Source organism: Dipodomys merriami, unplaced genomic scaffold, assembly GCF_024711535.1.
Source record: "Dipodomys merriami isolate MVZ:Mamm:240054 unplaced genomic scaffold, mDipMer1.0.p SCAF_45, whole genome shotgun sequence".
NCBI classification, from domain to species: domain Eukaryota; kingdom Metazoa; phylum Chordata; class Mammalia; order Rodentia; family Heteromyidae; genus Dipodomys; species Dipodomys merriami.
The window spans coordinates 5032833-5049985 of NW_027206013.1; the positions used below are offsets into that span (position 1 = coordinate 5032833).

The 17153-nt window shown below is 49.2% G+C and overlaps 3 protein-coding genes across 4 annotated transcripts; 2 read left to right on the forward strand and 1 right to left on the reverse strand.

Moving 5' to 3' along the window:
* The first annotated feature begins 1422 nt into the window (after window positions 1-1422).
* Window positions 1423-3511, forward strand: Chchd10 (coiled-coil-helix-coiled-coil-helix domain containing 10). Its single transcript, XM_069994459.1, has 4 exons — window positions 1423-1559; window positions 1838-2057; window positions 3074-3221; window positions 3332-3511. Exons 1-4 carry the CDS (start codon window positions 1519-1521, stop codon window positions 3349-3351), a joined length of 429 nt encoding a protein of 142 aa, XP_069850560.1. The 5' UTR covers window positions 1423-1518; the 3' UTR covers window positions 3352-3511.
* On the reverse strand, window positions 3482-6176 carry CUNH22orf15 (chromosome unknown C22orf15 homolog). 2 transcript variants are annotated; one of them, XM_069994458.1, is made up of 6 exons: window positions 5933-6176; window positions 5248-5331; window positions 5024-5155; window positions 4779-4853; window positions 4524-4684; window positions 3482-4240 (listed from the first exon to the last, which is right to left on the reverse strand). In XM_069994458.1, the coding sequence occupies exons 1-5, from the start codon at window positions 5955-5957 to the stop codon at window positions 4545-4547; spliced, it is 456 nt and encodes a 151-aa protein (XP_069850559.1). In that variant the 5' UTR covers window positions 5958-6176; the 3' UTR covers window positions 3482-4240; window positions 4524-4544. The 2 variants fall into 2 exon arrangements, with proteins under 2 accessions (XP_069850559.1, XP_069850558.1); XM_069994457.1 differs by having other exon boundaries at window positions 5248-5334.
* Window positions 5699-16426, forward strand: Vpreb3 (V-set pre-B cell surrogate light chain 3). The gene is made up of 3 exons (XM_069994461.1): window positions 5699-6039; window positions 14423-14871; window positions 15962-16426. Exons 2-3 carry the CDS (start codon window positions 14820-14822, stop codon window positions 16282-16284), a joined length of 375 nt encoding a protein of 124 aa, XP_069850562.1. The 5' UTR covers window positions 5699-6039; window positions 14423-14819; the 3' UTR covers window positions 16285-16426.
* The last annotated feature ends 727 nt before the right edge of the window (window positions 16427-17153 follow it).

Below are 17153 nucleotides of genomic sequence, written 5' to 3' on the forward strand. Positions count from 1 at the left end.
TTCATGCATAGTGGTACAGAATACCTGTGTAGTGTATTGGATCCTGCAGGTATCCTGTTCCCCTTCTCTCATTCACTCATAGAGGAACTGACTTCTGCTTTTGACTTGGTGATCAAAGCCCCACTCTTGGAGTCTCTTGCTTTTGATGATTTTCCAGTGCCAGGCAGCCACCTCCCCAAGGTGGGGGGAAGAAGTCAGGGTCTCTCCCAGTTCTTAGTAGGGATCATAATATGATCACATCATAGACAGGGATTGGTGGCTCACACCTGTAATCCTAGCTACACAGGAGGCTGAGAAATGATGACAATTCAAAGCCAACCTGGTCAGGAAAGTCTGTGAGACTATCTACAAATTAACTACTAAAGAAGCTGGAAGTGGAGCTGTGGCTCAAATGATAACAGTGCTAACCTTGATCAAAAAAGCTAAGGGACAGCTCCCTAGATCTGAATTCAAGACACAGTACAGAATAGTAAAAAATTAATCATGTGACCTGTCACAGTAACCCAGTAAACACCATAAAAACTGAGTTCCTTCCTGAAGGGTCAGGAAGCATTCTAAATTCCTTCCTCTGGCCTCACCTTAGTCTGGAAGGTGCTGAAATCTTAAGTCCTTAGGATTTACATCTGTGTGTGGTTTGATTTTAGTTTGAGCAAGCAGCTCTAGACACTCGGGCCACACAGCTGGTGGAATGGGCACCTTGCTTGCATGTCGCAAAACAAAACCCTGTCAGCGTCCAGTGTTGCATCCGTGGGATCAGGAGCCCAGAGAAGCAGGCCAGATCGAGCCCAGGAAGTACAATGGAATCAAGGTCCCGCAGATGGAGATCTTAGGTTAGGCACTGCTGGAGGTAGAGCACGCAGAAAATCAAAGCGGGGTTCCGATGCCCCCTAGTGGCCATTCTAGGCCGTCGCACATCTTCCCGGGTGGAGGCCACGCGCTGGTCGTCAACCACTGTTTAGTGAGACGCCTTCCTCATTTGGAGGACCCGCTACCGCCGCTACCACAGCTTCACTGACACTGCCGACATAAACCTTTGGCGGCCTGTGACCTTGGCCGGTGTCCGCAGGACCCTCCCACCCGGAGCCCGGAGCAGTGAGAGCGCCCCGGGCCACCCTGTTCCACCGAAACTACGGGGCGATCGGCTCCCACAGGGGCGTGTCCACGAGGCCCCTCCCAACCCCGCCCCCTCGGCCACGGGGGCGTGTCCACGAGGCCCCTCCCAACCCCGCCCCCTCGGTCGCAGGGGCGTGTCCTAGAGGCCCCTCCCAACCCCGCTCCCTCGGTCGCAGGGGCGTGCCCGAGAGGCCCCTCCCAACCCCGCCCCCTCGGCCACAGGGGCGTGTCCACGAGGCCCCTCCCAACCCCGCCCCCTCGGCCACAGGGGCGTGTCCACGAGGCCCCTCCCAACCCCGCCCCCTCGGCCGCAGTGACAAGTGCCCCGGCTTCCTGTCCCGGTGACACAGCCGCCGCCAGCGACCGTCTCTGTCTCCTACCGACTTTGGCTCCACTGCCACCACCATGCCTCGGGGCAGCCGCAGCGCAGCCGCTCGGCCAGCCAGGTGTGAGGGGTCCCTAGTCCCGGGAGGAAGGGGGAGAGAGAAACGTGGGCCTCGCATCCCGCGAGGGCATCCGGAGGGTGACCTTGAGTTCGATCGCGCCATCTTGGCGGGGGGAGGGCGCCGCGCAGCCATCGCGTGTGCAGGACGGTGCGCTCCCCCTTGCTGGGGACGAGCAGGGGTCGTTGCCAGGACCTGCAGACCCCACAGGTCCTTGGCTTGGGATCTGGCCAGAATTAATCTTGCTTCCTTCCTCGCTTCGCCATTTCCTACCTCTGCAGCCGTCTGGCCACAACCTCTGCCCATCCTCCCGCGCACCCACCACCCTCCGCTGCCGCTCCCGCTCCGGTTCCATCGGGCCAGCCGGGCCTCATGGCACAGATGGCGTCCACAGCCGCTGGGGTAGCCGTGGGATCGGCAGTGGGACACGTCGTGGGCAGCGCTCTTACTGGAGCCTTCAGTGGAGGAAGCTCTGAACCTGCCCAGCCTGCCGCCCAGCAGGTGAGCAGCAGGGCCCAGGAGAAACGGTTCACTCAGGGTGGGTGTCTCTGGCAGGCTGCCCTTGTTCCTCCTTGAAAGGTAAACTCTCTGGGCTCCCAGTGACTTAACACCAAACAGCCCTTTAAAGATAAGGAACAGCTTGGCTCAGGTGGGCTTAAAAACTTGCCCAAGGACACTTAACGCGGAGTGGAGGCAGGATGTAGAATTTCCCAAGCTCTTGTTTTCCTCATTCAGGCCCAATATTGTAGCTCCTGGGTCCAAGGATGAAGGTCAGTTCATAACCACAGCTCCTGTTCCCTGATGACCTATCTCCCACTGAAGCTCAATTTGTCTTGAGCCAAATCCAAATTCAGCTTAGCATCTGGGTAAAGGGTCATGAAGATCACTACGGCTGAGCCAGGATGGTGCTAGAATCTTGGGGGTGGGGCTTGTACTCAGAGTGTGCAGGGCTTTTCTAGAATTTTCTCTTCCTTCTTCACAAGCCCCTCCCTCCCTTCTCTCCTCCCTCCCTCCCTCTCTCCCTCTCTCCCTTCCTTTCTTCTTTTTTTCTTTTCTTTCCTTTCTTTTGCTTGAATGCAGGGCCTGGGTACTGTCTCTTAGCTTTTTAACCTTAGGCTAGCACTCTTCTGGCTTTTTGGTGGTTAATTGTAGATAAGAGTCTCATGGACTACCTGGTCTGGCTTTAAACCTGGATCCTCATATCCCAGCCTCCTAAGTAGATAGGAGTAAAGGCATAAGCCACTAGCATCCAGCAACAAAACCAGTTTTGAAGCATCAGGAAACCCTGTCTGTATCATCTTAATGGATTTTAAAAGGCTGCTGCTACTAGCTCATCTCCATGGGTAGAGCAGCTGTGGTTAGGCAGGCACAAGCTGGCACTGGTCAGCCAACCTACCTGGGACCCTGGGGACACTGGGCTGGGAATTTGTAGAGAGGCAGGTAGCCTCTTGCTTTGAAACTCACTTCTGGGTACCAACCTTGAGTGACCCTGCTGTCTCTTGTATTGTCCATCCTAGGCCCCTGCTCGTGCTGCCCCTCAACACCTACAAATGGGGCCCTGCTCCTATGAGATCAAGCAGTTCCTAGACTGCTCGACCACTCAGAGTGACTTGTCCCTGTGTGAGGGCTTCAGTGAGGCCTTGAAGCAGTGCAAGTACAACCATGGTGAGCAATTGGATTCCAACCCTGGTAGGGACTGGGAGGGGCAAACCTTCTTCTTGCATCTGCAGGCTGATCACCAATGTATGCTCCCTCTTCTTCCTGCTTCCCCACAGGTCTGAGTTCACTGCCCTGAAGAGTCCTGGGCCATAGCCCTGCTCTCCCCCATCCCCTCACCGACAGCTGGACTATGACGATAGACTGTAGCTGGGACTAGGAATAAGGAAGATGTTTCTCACCCCATGGATAACACCAAAAAAAAAATGTGCAATTAAAAAGTTTATTTTCGATCACAACCTGCTATATGCCCTCTTCCTGGCCTGTCTGCCTGGAATACACTGCCTGTTGAGGGGTGGTCAGTGGGAAGAGATGCAGGTCTCATTGTTGTATGCTATCTTAAACAGGTATGTTGGGTGGTGAGAGAAGAGCCCTGGTTTCATCTGTACTATAGCCAAGGATACTTTGGGCAGCTCAAAGTAGAATGATAATTAGCCAGATGCTGGTATCTCATGCCTATAATCTTAGCTACTCAGGAGGCTGAGACTTGAGGATCACCGTTGGTAGCCAATTAACCACCAGAAAACCGGAAGTGGGCTGTGGCTTAAAATGGTAGCATGGTAGCCTTGAGCAAAAATGCTCAGGGACAGTGCACCCAAACTCTGAGTTCAAGCCCCATGAATGACAAAAAAAAAAAAAAAAGGAAAGTGATGAGGCTTTAGACTATAGGTCACAATCTCAGGACACTGTTGTTTTTGCCCACAGGGAGACCTGCCCCCTTCACCCTTCTGTTTCTGTCTGGGTCCCTTTCTCTGTACCTACATTTTAAGGGTTTCCCCCAAAGTCTCACATTCTGTCCTTGCCCCTCTAGCTGATGCAACTTCTCAGTAATTTCTAGGTTCTGAAAGAGGAGTTCTGCTGGGCTGCTGTTGGTTTGCAGCTGATCACATGAGGCAGGGGTTATAGTTAGCTTCCTTAGATCTAAGTCCAGCTTGGCCACTTGGCTATGATATGTCAGGTCACAAGGCCTGTTGGGACAGAAGAATAGGCTCTTCAAACCTAGTAAAGGCTGTTTCATCACATATATTCACTGAGTTCGTTTAGCAGAACACTGACTCTGTACCACACTCTGTTCCTAAGCACTGAAAGCATTCCTGCTCGAAGGGTGCTTATATTCCAGCTAGGTAGTAGAACATCTGGATACAACATACAGCTGTTGTGTGGGTTTAGTATTGAGGGTTTGCCTCAGCATGCCTTGTGTCTATCCCTCAGGAAGTGATCCCATTTTGGGGTGTTTCTTATTGTTCATACCTTTTCTGTACCTGGCTCCACCTAGCGGGTCCTGGATGGTATGGAGCCTACTCTTCGGGACCTTGAAGGGGGGTCTTGCTCCTGGAGGCCATTCCTAGTGCCCAGGCGTCTCCTTCGCCTGTTGCTCATGGCAGAGAGACCTGACAGCCGGCGCAGTTCCTCTGGAAGACCCAGGATATCCTGCTGGTAGGAGCTGGGAAAACCCAGTAATTCCTGCTGGCACGTCCCCTTTCCGAACTCAACGCTAACACTCACCTGCCAACTCTGGACTCTGGTCATCTAGGTTTTCCAACAGGGACTCATAGCAGTTGGGGGCTCCATTCTCTCCCTCTGTGGAGTATACAGAAAGGACAAAGGACTCCCTGTCACGAATGCTGGAGGGTTGGGGGGGCTAGGCGGGGTACTGGATCCCAGGTAAGGAGCAGGGCCTTGAATGGTCTGACCTGACTGACTCTTACATTCCAGCATAGCTATAAAGGAGAGTGTTGGGTTCCACTTACTGATGACGCGCACCAGGACATAGGTCCTTCGCTCCTGCAGCAGTGAACTGCCCAGAGAGGGTGTGGGAGAGGCCTCCAGGCCCTTATCCAGGCTCACTAGATGCCCATCCTCAGCCAGGAGGGCGATGGCCACTGGGAGGACATGGAGATTGGTTGAGCAAAGCTGGCACTCCTGCCTGGGGACCCACAGCCCCTCTTCCCCGGAAATTTCCCTGACTCCTCACCATCTGAGGTGATCTGCCCCTTCTGCTTCAGGTGAGCAGTGAGGGTTACAAGGCTGCACCAGGGATTCACCAGCATCCAGCAGCCTGCTGTGAGGAAGGGGCAGAAGTGAGTATGTGGGATCCCTGCGTGTCTATCCCCTCTCCAGAGCTGCAAATAGGACTAAGGAGCTAGGTCTGGGTAATGGGCACAATAGTCCAGACAATTGCTATCTTCCTGTGTTGGAGACTTACTCCTGACTAGAGATGGGATTGGACCTACCAGACCAGGATCCCTAGTATTGGCTACGCCTAGTTGACCCCGCCCCCCTGCGCATTAGGACGGCCCCCTGGCGCTGACCACGCCTCTCCGGAGGGGCCCTCCTCCAAGCGCTGCAGGCCCCGCCCCTTCCACCTTCCAGGAAGGGGCGGGAGGGGAGGGTGGGGAGGATTAGCAGCTACAGCGTCGGACTTCAGACGCAATCTGAAGCTTGAGTCGTGCAAACCTGGGCGGCACGGTGGCAGGTACTTGTCCGGTGGAACCCGCGTCAATGATCCATACCAGACAAAGCTTGGGCGTTCGCTTTGCCTCCTCCCTAAGCCCCCTTCCTCTCCCTCTTCCCCCGCACCGCCCCATCCTTCCTCCAGCTCCCCGGAGACTTGCCTCTGAGGGTGCTCCCCCATTCCCACGGCTCCCTCCCCCACTCACCTCCAAACTTGACGGTGATAAACATGGCTTACAGCGGGGAAGAAGACAGACCCGGAGGCTTTGATATCCCGACTCCTGCCACTGCGGAGTGGGACCCGGTCGCCCAGGTGTGTGCTGGTGAGGGTGGAGGGAGGGGGGGGTCCAGACTTCAACTGAAGCACCTGCTCAGACCAAGGCCTCTGGAGCCCCTCGTCCTGCCGCCTCTGGCTGGGTCAGAACAGCACCCCCATCCTCCCAGCTGGTCTCCAAGGCAGTGAGAGCCGCCAGTCTCGACGGGAAATGCCTTACCCCCAGTATCCTGGAAACGACCCTGATGGGGCGGGCTCCTAAGGCGGGGCTCCGCGCAGCCCGCAGTGGGAATCCAGGGGTTCCAGAGGCTCGGGATGACTGCTGCGGAGACAAGCCCTCCAGGGAAGAACAGTCCTCATCCAGTGCCTTTTTCCTGCCCGGATTTCTAGCTATCCTTGTTTGGTTTTGGCCATGGCTTGAGTTTCGCGTTAGCACAGCGTCTCTCCGGGTTTCTGGTGATTTAACTGGAGAGGAGTCTCTCGGACTTTCCTGCCTAGGCTGGCTTTGAGCCCCAATCCTCAGCTCTCAGCCTCCTGAAAATAGCTAGGATTATAGACATTAGCCACCAGCGCCAGACTTGTCCTTGTTTCTTTCCCCCCTTGTTACTTGAATGTATTGAGGTATATTTAAAAATAGTAAAAGTTACTTTTTCTCTTCTTCTGTCGGTCGTGGGGCTTGAACTCAGGGCCTGGGTGCTGTCCTTGAGCTCATCAGCTGAAGGCTAGTGTTCTACCACGTGAGCCACAGCACCACTTCCGGTATTCTGGTGGTTTATTGGAGATAAGAGTCTCAGGGACTTTCCTGCTGGGCTGGCTTTGAACCGTGTTCCTCAGATCTCAGCCTCCTGAGTAGCTGGGATTACAGGTGTGTGCCACCAGCGCCAGCAAAATTTACTCTTTTCTATGATTGCTCTGTGTGTGTGTGTGTGTGTGTGTGTGTGTGTGTGTGTGTGTGTGTGTGTGTGTGTACTGGATAACTCCTCTACAATTTGAACTATGGCCCCCATTTCCCCCTTTTTGTAATTTTTTTTTTGGAGGGGGTCATGGGGCTTGAACTCAGGGCCTGTGTGTGTCCCTGAGCTTTTTTGCTCAGGACTGGTGCTCTATCACATTGAACCACAGCTCCACCTCTGGGTTTTTGGTGGTTATGAGATATAAGAGTCTCACAAACTTTCCTACCTGGACTGGCTTTGAATCCTGATCCTCAGATCTCAGCCTCCTGAATAGCTAGGATTACAAGCGTGACCTACCAGCACTTGGCTATTTTTTTTTTTTCCAAGACAGGATCTTACTAACTTGCCAAGATTAAATTCAAATTCAAGGTCCTCCTACCTTGGTTTCCTGAGTAGCTGGGATTACAGGCATGTACCACCTTATCCAGTATATTCAAATATTAGCAGATCTCATAAAACCAGTATAGCTTCAAACCAACTGTCATCTCCCAAGTCTCACTGTACTACTTTGAGGTTGTAAAAGTTGTCAAGTTGTTAAGCCCTAATCTCTTCCCCTTCCTCCAATAACTGAAGCTGGGAAATGAGAGGAGGGAATCTCCTGCATGTATAGAGAAGAGTTATTCACAAAAGGCTCTGCCAGAACCACAACCTTACACAAAGCCCACTGAAACCTTACACAGAAATACTTCCTTCTACAAGGGCGTCGGCCCAACAACTGTGTGTTTAATCTTGGACTGAGGCCACCCTTGTTACTGATCCTAGTAGCCAAGGATTATTGTTTCAAACCACCACATGTAACTCATTTTACCTTTAAAAACTTCCTCTTGGCCAGGTACAGGGCACACGACTATAATTCCAACTACTTGAGAGGCAAAGATAGAGAGTATCACCATTTAAGGTCAGCTGGGCAAAAAATTGAGACTAACTCAAGCAACATGTTTGGCATGGTGGTTTGTGTTTGTAGTTCCAGCTACATGGGGGGCATAGGTAGGAATATTGCCTTCCATAACTGACACTGGGCAAACATTCAAGACCTTATCCACAAAGTAACTAAAGCTAAAATGCTAGGGAAGTGGCTTAAATGGTAGGCAGGTATAAGACCTTGAGTTCAAAACCAAGTATCACCACCAAAAACTTTCTCTTCCATGATGGGCACTGGTGGCTCACACCTGTAATCCTAGATACTCAGGAGGCTGAGATCTGAAGATTGAATTTTGAAGCCAGCCTTTGCAGGAAAGTCTGTGAGACTCTTATCTCCAATTATCAGCAAAAAGCCAGAATTGGAGTTGTGGTTCAAAGTGGTAGAGCACTAGCCTTGAGCAAAAATGCTCAGAGACAGCATCCAGGCCCTGAGTTCAAGACCCTTGTTTGAAGCCAGCTTGGGCAGGAAAGTCTATGAAATTCTTATTTCTAATTAACTATCAATAGAAGCCAGAAGTGGAGCTAGGGCTCAAGTGCTAGAACATTAGCCTTGAGCAAAAAAGCTTAGGCACAGTTTTTAGGCCCTCAGTTCCAGGACTGACCAAAAAGCAAAACTTCCTCTTGCTTAGTCTTCTTGAATAACTTACAGTTTACAATAGCATAGATACTCCTATTGCAATATTATTTTATTCCTAAATAAACTTAATCTTTAGACATCTCTATTATTTAGTCCACCCTGGCATCCACTGTTCTGTTTTGTTTTTCTTTGTTGTTATTTGTTCTTTTGTTTTGTTTTATTTTGGGTCCGGTGGTAGGCCTGAACTCTGAGCCTGGGCGCTGCCCCTCAGCTCTTCAGCTCAAGGCTAGCGCTCTACCACTTGAGCCACAGCGCCACTTCCGGCTTTTTTTTTTTTTTTTTTTTTGCTTATGGGTGCTGAGGAATTGAACCCAGGGCCTCAAGCATGCAAGGCAAGCGCTTTACTACTGAGCCACCTTCCCAGCCCATGTTATTTGTTTTTTGTTGGAACTTTCTGCATCTAGCTTCTTTCATTCAGTGTGATGCAGCCAAGGTCATCCAGGTGGTTCTAAGTCAGTACTTCTTTCCTTTTCCTCCCAGTTCCATTGTCTGTTGGTTGATCCACTCACCTGTTGTCTTTTTGGCTTGTTTCTAGTTTGGGGAAATTATGAACAAAGCTAATATAAACATTTTCCTTCAGGTTCTTGGGTGAGCAGAGATTTTCATTTCTCTGGCCTAGTAAATACCACAAGAGGGACTGCTGGCTCATTGGCTGAATGTAGGTTTAACTTCAAAAGACACTGAACATGTTTTCCAGTGAGACCCAACTACTTTGCATTGTTCTACTTTTGTCTTATCTCTGGGCTTCACAGATCCAGAGCAATCTAGCAATCCACAAACATTTGTGGATTACCAGCTCTTCTGCTTCCATTTTTCTCTCTTTTCTTCCTTCTTTTGTTTTTTTTTTTTCCTCTGTTGGGTATGAAACCCAGGACATGATGCATGCTAAGTATGGAGGTAAATGTGTATGTGGGCCATACTCAGAGGGATGGAAAGTGTTTGTGTTAGGCCACTCTGTTGAGCTTCCCTTCTGTGGAGATGGAGTCTCTAGGGCTTTTCTAGGCTGGCTGGTCTCAAATCTCAATCTTCTCATTCTCAGCCTTTTAAGTAGTTTAGGATGATAGGCATGAGCCCTGACATCTAGCTAGGTCTCCTTTCTTTCTGTCTCTACGGTCTTTTATTTAACCTGGTTTTCTTCTTCCTGTATTATTCCTTTAATTTATTTTCTTTTTTTCTTTTCTATCTAATTCATTCTTTCTCTTTTAATTTTCCCCTACTATCTTCCCTCTATCTTTCTTCTTCTGTCTCCTGCCCTGCCCCTCCCCTACCACCCTTCACCAAACCCTTCCTGAGTGCTAAGAGGATTATCTCCATGATTTCATTGTCCTGTCCTCTGTGGACAGATATGATAGGTAGGCCTTCCAGGCAGCTCACCGTTGGTTCATTCTGTCACTGAATTAGCACTTTTTTTCTTGAATGGCTTCAGTGTTCTCACCTATAAAAGGGACTGAACCCCATGATCTAGCCAGGTTGCTAAAGTTTAAAAGTCTTAACACTTTTTGGTTGGTACTGTTGTTTTGAGACAGCATTTCACTTTGTCGCTCATTCTGGCCTCAAACTCATGATCCTCTAGCCTGACTTCTGAGTGCTGGACTAAGTAATGTCATGCCTAACATAAATATAATAATATTTAGAAAGTTATCTCTAGGGCTGGAGGTGCTAAAGTGGTGGAATAGGGCCTGCCTAGCAAGTTCAAACCCCAGTAGTGCCTTAGGTTGTAGTGCTGATCAGCACTGTGTGTTTCCTGCAGATCATAGCTCAGGAAGCACTAAGGGTTGAGAGTTCAATGCCAGAGTCTAGAGCCAGACTTCAGAAGAAAAGGTCATTCCAGGCCTGGGTTTACAGCTCTGTTAGTGGCTCCTCTTCAGTGCCACCATAGAGAAGGGAGCCTTTAATTCTGAGTGTCATGGAAATCCTTAATGAGATGTCAGGAATGGAGTGAGGTACCCAGGGGGCTTTATAACTGAAAGGATCCATCACATCTATACCAGGGGACCACACAGAGGCAGACAGGCACAGGAGAAAGATTATTACAAGGTTTATTAGAGAAGCCATATTTCCCCTGGAGAGGGAGCACATAGCATCCTTCACTGTCTAGGTAGCAGCAGGATCTGGGGGTAGAAAGGGAGGGGCTAGCTGTATGGAGGGAACTCCAGAGCTGAGCTTTTGCTCAGGTCTGGGAAGAGCTGAGGACCAAAGGTGGGCATAATGCTTACGATAACTGCCCCCAAGATTACTCTGGAGGCTTCAGTTAAAGAGAGCTCATGTTGTTGTTTTGAGAGTAGCAAGTGTGTGTTGAGAGTAGTTGTGTGTGTGTGTGTGAGAGAGAGAGAGAAAAAGAAAGAGAGAAAGAGAGAGTGCACGCACGCTACTGGGGCTTAAATTCAGGGCCTTGACACTCTTTCTTAGCTTTTTTGCTCAAGGCTGGTGATCTACCACTTGAGCCATAGCTCTGTTTCCAGCTTTTTGGTGGTTAATTGGAGACAAGCATCTCAGGAATGTTCCTGCCTGACCTGGCTTTGAACCTTAATTCTCAGATCTCAGTCTCTTACATAGCTAGGATTACAGGCATGAGCCACAGGTGCCCAGTTTCAGCTCACAGTTTAATTGTTATTTATAGACTCAGCAATAGTGAGGCCAAGATCTGAGGAGACCACTGAACTTGCTGAGAGTTTATTACTTACAGCTTCTATGAAGAGGAGGTGCCACACAGGGACTCACTAGGGTTGGTCAAGAGACAGGAAGAGGAAGAACTGTGGTTTCTGCAGGAAAGGATGAGCAGGTAGGGTAGTTTAGTTTATGTTCCTTGAGAGATGAACATACTAGGTTCAGTGTGAGACGTATAATGGAGGGAGTTGGGGGTATGGGCTCAGGATTGGCTGGTTTGCATTTGAAAAACACACAGCAATTTACTGTCTTCACAAACTGGATAACCTTGAGAGGGTATAGGGTCAATAAGGCCCCAAACACTGGAATAAAAAATTTTTTTTTTTTTTAAAGCCAGGCGCCGGTGGCTCACGCATGTAATCCTAGCTACTCAGGAGGCTGAGATCTGAGGATCGGGTTCAAAGCCAGCCCGGGCAGAAAAGTCTGACTCTTTTTTTTTTTTTTTTTGTCAGCCATGGGGCTTGAACTCTGGGCCTGGGCGCTGTCCCTCAGCTCTTCAGCTCAAGGCGAGCGCTCTACCACTTGAGCTACAGCGCCACTTCCAGTTTTCTGGTGGTTTATTGGAGATAGGAGTCTCACGGTCTCTCCTGCCCGGGCTGGCTTTGAACCGCGATCCTCAGATCTCAGCCTCCTGAGTAGCTAGGATTACAGGCGTGAGCCACCAGCGCCCAGCTTGAAAGACTCTTATCTCCAATAAACCCCTAGAAAACTGGAAGTGGCGTTGTGGCTTAAGCAGTAGAGTACTTGCCTTGAGCTGAAGAGTGCAAGGACAGCGCCCAGGCCCAGAGTTCAAGCCCCACAACCGACAAAAAATAAATAAAAACTTAAAAACTTAAAACTGCATGTGGTGCAGTTTTATGTGGTGGATACCTATAATGCTAGCTACCCAGGAGGCTGAGACCCAAGGGTCTTGGTTCAAAGCCAGCCTGGGCAGAAAACTCTGTGACTCTTATCGCCAATTAATCACCCAAAAGTCAGAAGTGAAGTTATGGCTCAAGTCATAGAGCACTAGCCTTGAGTGAAAAAGCCAAGGGACAGTGCCCAGGCCCTGAGTTCAAATCCCAGAATTGGCACAAAAGAAAAAAAATGATATGCTTAATGTGTTGGTTTTCTTTCTATTATAGTAACAATCAACTTAAAAGGAGGAAAGGTTTATTTTGACTTACAGTTTTGGAGGCTTTAGTCCATGCTTAAGTAGCCACATTGCTTTGGAGTCTGTGGCAAGGCAGTACACAATGGTAGGAGTATGTAGTAAAAAATGAAGTTTCTTACTTCATGGTGGCCAGGGAACCAAGAGTGAGTTTGGAAAGGGGTAAATTCTATCCCCTTCAAGGGCAAGTCCCTAGTGACCTATGATCTCCCAGTAGCTCCACCTCTTAAAGGCTCCACCATCTTTCCCAATTGTTCCATAAGCTGTTAATACATCAGTCTCTGAGGGACATTCTAGATCCTAACTAGAGCACTTAATAAATGCAGTGTGTTCAGCACTGAGCCAACACAGACTATCTTTGTATCTCGACTACCCTCCAGCTTCCAACATGTTCATTTTCATTTCCCAGATGGGAAAACTGAGACACTTCAAGGGGAAATAACTTATTTGAAGTCATACAGCAAGTAACATGTCTGAAAACTTGGGTTTGAATCCCAAGGTTGGAAAGCACCACAGCTGTCCTCTTTGTGGCAGATGAAAGCGATTAACAATGTTAAGGATGCTGAGGATGTGAAGTCTCTAGAATTTTTACCCTGCTGGTGAAAGTGAAGCTAGTGAAAATGAACCCTGCTAAGTGAAAAGTATACATTTCCTACCAATCCTAGATATCTCTCCAAAAAGAGAGGCAGAGAGAGGAGAGGAAAGAGAGAAGAGGAAAGTACATGTGCGAGACAGAAAGAGAACAGGTACATCTCTTTTGGTTGATAGGAATGGCTGCAGCAATTTTATTGAGTGTGGCCAAAGAGCAGAAACCCCCAGATGTTTAATAGCAGGACAATGGCTATCTAATTGTGATGCATTCACAGAATAAATTACATATAGCTAAGAGGATGATACCCATACACACACACACACACACACACACACACACACACACACACACACACGAATGACTCAATATTGGATAAAACATGTCAACATGCACATAAACACAGAGACAAAATATACACTGTCATTCCATTTAGAGTAGAGTGTCTAAAGCAGGCATAATTAATCCGATAGATGGTGTCATTGGTTCATACTTACAATTCTAGCTACTCAAGAGATTGAGAGCTGGAGGATCAAAATTCAAAGCTAGCCTAGGCAGCAAAATGTACAAGACTCCATCTCCAAAATAACCATCAAAAAGCTGGTCTGGATGCTTGGAGCAACTGTCAGAGCACCAACTGTAAGCAAGATATTCTAAAGCTTGAGGCTAGATGAGTTTAAGCCCTCCCTGATCCTGGGGTGAAGGTAAGTGATAAAGTTCCAGTGATACCTCCCTTAGGGGTTGTTAGTTTTCTGTTACCATAACGAACTCCTAAAGGCATTCAACATTTTTTTTGTTGTTGTTTCAGTTGTGGGGCTTGAACTCAGGGCCTGGGAGCTGCCCCTGAGCTTTTCTTTTCTGCACAAGGATAGTGTTCTACCACTTTGAGCCACAGCTACACTTTTGGTTTTCTGGTGGTTAATTGGAGACAAGTGTCTCACAGACTTCCCTGCCCAGGCTGGCTTTGAACTGCAATCCTTAGATCTCAAGTTTCCTGAGTAGTTAGGATTACAGGCGACTGAGCCACCAGCACCAGGCAAGGTACTCAATTTATAAAGAGGAAAGATTGTTTCATTTCACTGTGTGGGAGGCTGGTCCTGTTGCTACTGGGTATGTGGCAAGTCAGTATATCATGGCAGAGAGTGTGAAGTGGAACAAAGCCACTTCATAATGGGCCAGGAAGCAAAAGAGAGAAGGAGCTGGGGTCCCACTATCTCCTTTAAGAGCATACTTCCACTGGCCTGAAGACCTTCCAGTAGACCACACCTCCCCATAATGCCAAGCTGAGGACCAATTCTTTAACTTGAGGTCTAGATGAGTGAACGGTGTTGACTGCACAGCTGTATGAGGGCTGTCCTCTGCAGAAATGGAAATGCTCTAAATCTTGATTTAACGGAAGTTGTAGGAGTGATATTTTTGGGTGTCTTATACACATAAAGTAGCATATGCATAATATATATTATAAAATTATATAATTAAGGTTTATGTACTTTCTTGTATGCTAGTTATACCTCAGGATAAAAGCAGATTTTTGAGGCTGGAGATGGAAGCATTTGCCTAGCTTATTTGAGGTCCTGAACTGATGCCCAGTGTAAGAAGCAGCAGAAGCAGAAGAGAAGGAGGAGGAAGAAGAAGAAGAAGAAAGGAGAAAGAGGAAGATTCCAACCTTCTGTTATAACTGCACAAGTGGGCTTTCAGGCTTCTGATCTCCCAAGGCCCACGTGTCAGGACCTTGATATATGGGGAGAGAGGGCCTGGGTTGGCTCCAGTCACACCCTTTCCTTCTTAGTCACGGGTATGATTTGCATGCTCTGTTGTGGTCTAGCAGCCTCCCCAGCCCGGTGTCCTTCAGTACTAGGAGCATAGCCCAATAAACTCCCTGCCTGTTTCTCTCCTCTGGCCATGGCCTGCACCCAGAACCTGTTTCTCCTTTTGATGGGAGCCTTTCTGGCAGGTGAGCCCTCCCTTGGCTGTCACACTTGGGGGTAGGTTGTGGTGGTTGGCACTGGCCTGAAAAGGCTCTGGCAGGGAAGCGTATCAATAGGGACAGTGGGGAGTATCCGACAGAGGTCTTGAGATAGAGAGGAGACTTGAGCCCAGGCAGCTTTGCCCCTGACCTGGGACAAGTCACTTTCTTGTATGAGCTGTGGTTTCTCCAGGGGTTGACGATCAGGTCCCTATTTTTCTTTGGGCGCTCTCTGGGGCCCCTGAGGAGATTAGACCCGATCATCTTTTACAGGGGAAGCTGGTATTGGCTGTTCCTTACGCCTAAAGGGCCAGGCCACCAAGGTAACCTAACCTTGAGCAGGTCCCCAGCAGCCAGTGGCCTGAGGCTGAAAAGATGAATAATGCAGCTAGGAGGTTCTTGGAGAGGGATGGCTCATCTGTAGCTGGAGTTTGAAATAGCTTTCAGAGTGAGCGGAGTGGGTAGCCAAGACACCCAAAAAATGCCAGTCTCATGCTTGAATATTAATTTCCTAATTGAATGTTGATTTTTTTTTTTTTTTTTTTGGTGCTGGTACTGGGGCTGGAGCTTGGGGGCTGGGGACTGTTTCTGAGCACTTTTGCTCCAGTCTAGCACTCTGTCCCTTGAGCTACAGCTTCACTTCCAGCTTTTTGTGATTAATTGGAGATAAAGAGTCTTATGAACTTTCCTGTCTGGACTGGCTTTGAACCAAGATCCTCAGATCTCAGGCTCCTGATTAGCCAGGACTACACACACAAGCAACTTGCCCCCCAGCTTTGAATGTGGATTCTTAAGACTGTGGAACACAGACTAAGGGGGTTACTAACTGCAAAGTCCTCATTGGTAGAGGGAAATGAAGGTATAGAGAGGGTACTCCAAGTTACATGGAACCATATCTGGCTCTAGAAGTGGTAGCCGCCTTGGAGTCAGAGCAGAGAGGTAGGCAGAAAGTCTGCTGGGTTGTGCTCCAGGTATTTAGGGGGACAGGGCTGGGGAGGCTGCTATACCCCAACCATTCCTAGGCATGGGCAGGAGAAAAGGGGACCAGGCCAGGTCTAAGTAGATCTATTTCTCTCAGTCTTACAGCCAGTCCTAGCCCAGCCGGATGCACTGCTGGTCTTCCCAGGCCAAGTGGCCCAACTCTCCTGCAGACTCAGCCCCCAGCATACCACCATTTTGGACTATGGTGTGTCCTGGTACCAGCAGCGGCCAGGCAGTGCCCCCCGCCTCCTTCTCTACTACCATTCAGAGGAGGACCACTATCGGCCTGCTGACATTCCTGATCGATTCTGGGCTGTCAAGGATACAGTCCACAATGCTTGCATCCTGACCATCAGCCCTGTGCAGCCTGAGGATGATGCGGATTACTTCTGCTCTGTTCATTATGGTCTTGATCTCTAGGGATGGGATATGGGATGAATCTCTCTTTTCTGCCCTTGACTTTGGATCCCTCTCTTTCTCAGTCTTGCTTCCTTCCTTCCTTTGTAAAATGGATTAATCACATACAGCATGTCAACAACAGTCATTATGGGGACCATGTGATCCTGGCTGAAAAGTAATTGGTTGGTCTGGGAGTGTGGGTGTGTGTGAATTGTGGGGTTTGTTGCTGAACAGGAAACACCTGAGATCCCTGGGGAAGTGGCCCTGCTTTGCCCTTATCCCCCAAGGGCTGGGTCTGGTGGCTTGTCTTTCCAATGACCTGAAGTGCTGGGAGGAAGCAGCTCTAGACACCTTCAGCTCACATGATCTGATTGTGGTTATTATAATGCTCATGGGTCTGGGTGGCTGGTCCCCAAGGAGCTCAGGATGCTGGGTTTGAGAGGGGCAAGCCCTTGCTTCTCTTCCCTTCCCTCCAGGGAAGTATCTTTGTACAAGATACTTGATGGGGAAGAAAGGCAGTTGTGTGTGGGTGGTGTGGAGCATGGAAGGGTCTCTGAGGCACTTGAGAGCCAAGGCTGAAGGTAAGTTATGCAGATGGCTGGTGCAGCATCGCTGGACGGGTGTGTTCTTACTGGTCTCCTGGAGAGGCTTTCCTGTTGGCTGTGTAGTCAGATGTGAGCTACCATGGATCAGGCCTCTGGCTTGAAAGGGCAAATCTTGCCATCAAAAGTAGAGCTGAGTGTCTGGTATAGAGGTTTGTGTAGTTTCAAAATCCTAGTGTGTATGAGGCCCAAGGTTCTGTCCCCAGAAAAATAACCCAAACCCCAAATGCACAACACATCCATCATTCTTCCTGGTGCCTAAGAGGGCTCTCATCTATGGAGCAGAGT